General features: G+C 39.1%; 1 protein-coding gene across 1 annotated transcript; it reads left to right on the top strand.

The window, feature by feature from the left end:
• Window positions 1-77: 77 nt before the first annotated feature.
• On the top strand, window positions 78-6,005 carry LOC137139745 (tumor necrosis factor receptor superfamily member 14-like). The gene is made up of 8 exons (XM_067527434.1): window positions 78-512; window positions 662-751; window positions 2,128-2,253; window positions 2,356-2,517; window positions 2,606-2,690; window positions 3,080-3,222; window positions 3,371-3,402; window positions 3,859-6,005. Exons 1-8 carry the CDS (start codon window positions 485-487, stop codon window positions 4,057-4,059), a joined length of 867 nt encoding a protein of 288 aa, XP_067383535.1. The 5' UTR covers window positions 78-484; the 3' UTR covers window positions 4,060-6,005.
• Window positions 6,006-6,703: the final 698 nt, after the last annotated feature.

Genomic DNA, 6,703 nt, shown 5'->3' with positions numbered 1-6,703 from the left:
AAAACAACACTGGTTGACGTAATGGAAGAACGTTTTACCTTCATCAGGGTGTAAACTTGTTGGCAGTTTGAGCTGTTGAGATGTTCCAATTTAAAACACTATGAATTTAATTTGCCCATTTAAAAAAGACATGAAACACCCAGCAGGTCTTTCCCATCCCCAGCTGTGCAGTGCCGGCACAAATGGGGAGGGTTGCGTCAGAAAGGGGCATCCGGCGTAAAAAAGTAAAAAAAAAAAAAGTAACGCTAAATTAACATGCGGACAATGATCCGCTGTGGCGACCCTGAACTCCCGGTATAAGCGAAAGGAAAAAAAAGAAGAAAAAAAGAGAGATGACTTACTGTTTCTAGACGGCAGTGTTACTGCTCGCGGTGTGCAGCCTGCCGGAAGTACGTCAGAGGAAGAAGGAAGTGGATTTAAACGGTGGATTAACGTATAGTTAAATCTACTCAAAACGTTATAAAGTATCGTGTGATCATGTGATATGTTTCCGACGTTTGTGTTTGTGTCTGGTAGGTGACGTACATCTTCACAATTAGAATCTAGATTCTAGAGTCTAGAATCTAGAATCGAATCTTTACTAGCCGATGCTAACATTAGCTTAGCAATATGCTATGATTAGCTTAACTAGGAACCGCTCCCAACTGTGTCTGTTTTTCAGGGCTTGTCGCTCTCACGGTGCCAGCGTTATGTTGTCGGGAAAAGGAGTACAGCACACGGGATGGACAGTGCTGCCCCATGTGTCAAGAAGGTAGGAAACTGTGCAAACAGCTCAAACGGTGAAGTGATTTTAACCCTGGCTGAATGGAACTGCGGTCACACGGCAGTTTCCCGTTTCCTTTAATGGTTTTTTGAACATGAATCTGTCTAACGACTCTGACTTTACCACCGAAAAACTCAGCTCTTGTGTATAATTCAGGTTTTTGTAAGTTGTGGTGTAAATATTTTGTACAATTTGAGAATGCAACCACGATGGGGCACAAGCCAGTGTCATCTTGTACCAGCCCCAAGTCTGGATAACAGCAGAGGATCGTATCATCCGAGGATGCAGAGACACTGGAGACACTGTGGAGACACTGTGGAGACACCTGAAAGGGAACAGCCGAAAAGAAAAGAAGACTTTGTATAATTTGATAAATAATCCGACTCTGATTGATTAGTGCTGATGCTGCATTTGCTGTTGGGATTATGGGACTCAAGTTTTCTGTCAATTTTCATAACTCAAATAATAATATAAAATATTAGTTCAGACTACCTTCATTACAGTAAATGTATTGAAGCTATTCTGTGTAATACTAAACTGTCAAAATAAAAGTAATTTCAACGGAAAGCAGATATTAACACATTTGACTTTGACGCATGTATAATTTCTAGACGCAGCCTGCAAAGAAACCACAGATGCTGACCGGAGCATAAACGCATTATAGTTTCTTTCCTTATGTTTCAATTATTCAGAAGTTCCATGGATCATGAGAATGATTTTTTTTTTTTACTTTTTAGGCAAAACAAAAATATTTTCACCTTATTATGGGGCATCTGTAATGGACATTTTGATATTTCTCTTTATTTTAGAGACAGAGGGATTATTCAAATGAAATAATTGTCAGGTAAAAGTTGTTAGTTGCAGCCAGATTCTCATTTTTATTTCTGACAAGTCTCCATCAAGAAGTTACCTCATGTTGTTCTGAGCTGCACTGATGGATGCAGTAGCGTCTACACTCTGAGGATCCTGTCAGGAATGAAAGAATATTGCTGCCATTTCAGATGTAGTGAAATTGTAGTGTAGTTAATAAATGTCTTGAAATGTCGCCTTTACTTGTTGGACAGTAAGTGTGAAAAACCTCAGTGAGACATCTAAAGCGTGGAAAGACAAAATTACTATTAACCTGTTTAATGTGTGGACTCCTTGTGTACGCGGTGTGAAGTCTCTTGTCCATGTCAGGATCCTGACATCCTCCAGAGGTGTTTAGTCCTGCAACATAAGTTACCATGGTGATCTACCCTGATTCAATGTGAGCCTGATGAGAACTGGAGTTCAGCCCAAAGACAGCTGACTAACCCACTGGTCTTAATGGTACAAACCCTGCTGATGTGATGAGGACACTAATGTTATCTTGTCTTGAACAGGTACAGTTGTTCGAAGAGACTGTACACAACTGTCAGGGACACTGTGTGTCCCATGTGAATATGGGACTTTCATGAACAAACTCAACGGCCTGACTAGATGTTTCCCCTGTGCTGCTTGCGACACAGGTACAGTCAGATGGAAAATCTAAATTAAAATGCTGTAATTAAAGTTTAACAGATTCATTTTCAGTGTCAAATTTAATAATAACTTCATTTTTGTCTTTGTAGCTCAGGGTCTTTTTGAGCAACAGAAGTGCACGTTGACAACAGACGCAGTCTGTGATGTTTTTAGTGGATATTTCTGCAGAAGTTTGTCTGATGATGGTACAGGATGTAGTTTGGCAGTCAGACATAAAGTCTGTGCACCTGGTCAGAGGATTGAAGCACCTGGTAAGAAAAAGGATCTTCATTAATGATTATTTATGTTAGATGTTTGCTCCTTGTGTAATAAACCTCAGTTTTGGGCTTTTTCTTTAAGGAACCAGTAGATCGGACACAGTGTGTGAGGACTGTCCACCTGGATATTTTTCAGAGGATGGTGTCAACTGTAAAGCTTGGACAGTGTAGGACATTGTTCTTTCTAAATTTACTCTAAAAGCTCATAAAGCAAAGCAAATGATTCGTGTTTGTTACTATGTTTTATAATACTCTGCAGTCATTGTTCCAAATGTGCACTGGGATGTTTGGTCATTTACAGTGTGTCTTAATGTCTCAAGACTGTGGTGGAAAAATCTCCGTTATCCATTGGAATTTCTAGACATTGACGATCAGTCAGTTTTTCACTTTGTTAATCAGAGAACCTGTCGGACGTTCACACGAACAAATATGACCTTCAGTAGAACCATTTGAGAACATTAACAAGTACAAGTCTTTAAGTTTATTTTAAACCAAATGATGCTTAAATGAGTTTCATTTGGAACTAAAGCAGACTTCTGTTTCTTTTGTCCAACAGTTGCTCAAAAACCCAAAGGAAGATCCAAGAAGGAAGTCCGAGCCAAGATGTTGTCTGTTCAGAAGCATCAAGGGGTCGTCACATTTTGGTCGTACCTTTCTGCCTTTTGTTGGTATCTACATTTGGTTGGTTAGTTGCCAAAGGTCGGTGCTTGTTTTGCATCCCTTACTAATTTTTCTGATCTCTGCCACTAAATCGTTTATTGTTTTGTGTTAACATTTTTGTCCTTATTACCTGCTTTTGAGTCACCTAAAGGTCACTAACTGTTCATGTTCTAATATTTCCCTTTAGTTTGGATTTCATATAAGCAGAAAACACAAAAGGTACAACATGTTCATTTATTTCTTGTAAAAAATAAGTTTAGTGTTAATTATTGATGCATTGATATAGTGGTGTTTTTCACTTTTATTTCATACATCTACTGTTCCAAGCTCAAGACAAGTGAACCCTTTAGGCTTAGATGCAGATAATTCTAAAGTTTTACAATGTGCTCAGATCTTCATCCAACTTACGAACATGAAGAAACTTGGTAACTAATGAGACAAATTATTGTCCTGTTCTTGTCCATATTAAATCCATCATTTAAACATTTACAGTTCAGGCTGGAAAACGTAAAACACAAATACTGACATTAAGAAAACCTAATCTTAACAAGATGACTGAGCTGAGTGTGTTTCAAAAATAAGTTATTAATGCTTGTGTTATTAGTTTAAACACATTGTATTTTATTGAGACTTAGATGAAGGTTGGATCATGTTTTTTGACCAATTAATTAACAGAAGCACGAGGGAAAGAGCAGAGCCTCAAAGTCAAAGGACGAACCTGGTGATTCCTCACATGGTGGGACTGTCGGAGAAGCTCACAAAGATCATCAGAACCTACCACATAGCTTTTCACTTCAAACCCACCAACACCATGAGACAACGAATCATCCACCAGATAGACACCACCACAATACAAACGCAAGAAGAGATACGTAGTGTGTTCAGTCCACTGCAGTGAAGAGTGTTCTCCACAATGGAGAACCCAAAGAGGATCTACAGCTCCGGACCAGCATCAGCAGTGTACCTACAGTCATGGCCCTCGCCCTGTCAGAAAGTCCAACCTTTCTCTCTGAGAATTGTTCCAATTGCAAACGTTCTGTTATTCACGTGCTCATTGTTCGTGTTTGCACAGGAACAACACAAAAAAAAAACAGAAGAACAGTCAAATGTAGTTCTGAATTCCAGAAGCCAAAAAATGCACTGGACAAATTATTGGCCATGGGCTGTAAACCTCTTCATGATGATCTGCACAGTGGACACAGCAACATTAAGATCTCTGGAGATGGACTTGTAACCTTGAGATTGTCCACATTTTTCCCCAATTTGTTTGACACACAGCACAAAGGTTGAGTCAACTTTTCTCCATTTCAACTGGTTGCAAGTGTGATTGATGTATTTTCCACGTGTGTCTAAATACAAATGCCAGCAGCATCACATACTTGACAAGCAATTATTTCTTAGTTTCTTGTGTTTTTGTTGTTTTGTTCCAGTGCAAACAGAAACAATAAGCATGTGAATACCAGACCATTTGCAATTGGACAGAGAAGACAGATGGTATGAGAGAGTAATACATGAAGCCAGTTATGTTCACATGGAGAATCCTGCTCTCAACAGAGGACGACGTCAAGAGCATGTCAAGAAGTCAGATCAGCAGCTTTTTATTGAAAAATATCAATAACATTTCTAAATCGTATTTCAAAGAATCAAGAACCAAGACCATTACATTTTGTGCCCTTGTATCTTAATTTTTTATGTAAACTCCTAACTGTTCATATATTTTTTTATATATATTTTTTTTATGTTTGTTGCATCTCTCTTGAAATGATTATTTGAGTTTTGAAATGTTTTGAATAACTCTAAACAAATATGTTACTACTAAACTTCTAAAACCTACTCACTACTAAAATAATTTACTGAATGAATGAGCAGTTAAATTAAGTCATTCCACATCAGCAGCAGAACATCGGCTCTGGTTTCTGATCGGTGACAGTTTGTTACTGAAGTGATGCTTTGGACAAATGTAAATGATTCCTGCTCCACTGTCTTCTCTTGTCCTCACACCAAGTTAGTTTACATATTTATTACAGTCCATAACATGTTTAGCATTAACTTTCTGTGTGTGTGTGTGTGTGTGTGTGTGTGTGTGTGTGTGTGTGTGTGTGTGTGTGTGTGTGTGTGTGTGTGTGTGTGTGTGTGTGTGTGTGTGTGTGTGTGTGTGTGTGTGTGTGTGAGAGACTTGGTGTTTGCAGTGTGTAGGAAAAGCTTGTGCTGCTGTTAACTCACTCAGACTGTTTTGTACTTTGACCATTTTATCTAACACTCCAAGATTTACTGATCCTAATTTACCTCTAAGCTTCAGCTTTGTCCCAGTTTTATCACAGTGGTGAAGTGGTTCGTGCTCCTTGTCTCTGTTACGTGCACTTAACTAACCTGGTCACAGAAAATCCACGTAACGTATACCTGCAGCAGCAGTCACCTGATTTCTCCTCCACCTCTGACTTATTTTGGAAGCCTTTTATCGGTATATGTCAAAGAAACGTGGGTCTCTGACTTCTGTGTGTGTATTAACAAAAGTGGTAGAGCATTGGGGTGGGATGCAGAGGGCCAGGGGTTTGAATCCCAGCCCACCCATCCACCAAAGGCCACCTTGGTCATGCCAAACCAACAAGTGGATCAGGTTCTGCTGGGACAAGCTGCAAGCCGTTCATCTTTGACATTTCTGAAAGTCTGTTTTCAATTTTTACATCAGGATACTGATTGTAGTGAGTGTCAGTGTCTGATCCTGTGATACTTGTATAAAACATTCAACCCTGTTGTTTAACTAAGTATTGTGTAACCCAGCTTTTGAATAAAACTGTTTTAACAGACACTAAAACCCTGAATTTAAAGAAGGTTAATTAATGTGTGTCCTGTCTGAAACTTTATGCTGCAGTGTCATTGCAGCCAGGTCTCACTTCATCCTCGTGTTATGTGTTACATCCATTCAAAGACACACAGCAGGTCACCGACCGATCACTGTGTTATTAGTTAAATCGTAGTGTTTTCCCTCTTTGATTGGAAAGAACCGGAAATGTTTTACCTTACAAACATTAGTTGCAGTTCATGTACATGTCACTGTGGAGCAGGTACAACCACTGAAATGATCTCAGCTCAAACCTGTGCTACACTTTTCCACCAGCGTCAATTAGCAGCCACAAATGATCTGTTGAAAGAAAACACTTGATGGAGAACATTTTCATTCTAAGAGTTTCTTTTGAGGACCATTGCATCTTTGTACAATTTACTCTGTGTTCTCTCAAGTGAGACCAAAAGGGAGCAGGCTGAAGCCAAATCTTATTTATGACCCTACTCCGTTTGTAATCGCCTACACGTCATTCCAATCCTCTTCATATCCCAGAGAAATGAGACCATAACTAAAGATTTCTAGTGGTTCTCATACAGAAACAAACGAGCAAGACGTCAGCTTTTCAATTTGTTGCCCTTAGATACAAAGTCATATTATATCAGCACATCAACGTAAATTCCCCCTCTGACTAAAACACTTCTGCTTTCCAAATTTGTTCTGGCTCTGATTTTCTTA

The sequence above is a fragment of the Channa argus genome, chromosome 13 (genome assembly GCF_033026475.1).
Source record: "Channa argus isolate prfri chromosome 13, Channa argus male v1.0, whole genome shotgun sequence".
Classification (NCBI taxonomy): domain Eukaryota; kingdom Metazoa; phylum Chordata; class Actinopteri; order Anabantiformes; family Channidae; genus Channa; species Channa argus.
The sequence above is the reverse complement of the archived record's forward strand: the minus strand, read 5'-3'. Positions and strand labels throughout refer to the sequence as shown.

Bases quoted from the DNA above. Each gene is read 5' to 3' on its own strand.
- LOC137139745 (XM_067527434.1), top strand. From the start codon at position 485: ATGTTTCCGACGTTTGTGTTTGTGTCTG. The intron at 513-661 runs GTAGGTGACGTA...TCTGTTTTTCAG, and splicing joins GACGTTTGTGTTTGTGTCTG to GGCTTGTCGCTCTCACGGTG. The intron at 2,691-3,079 runs GTAGGACATTGT...TTTGTCCAACAG, and splicing joins AACTGTAAAGCTTGGACAGT to TTGCTCAAAAACCCAAAGGA.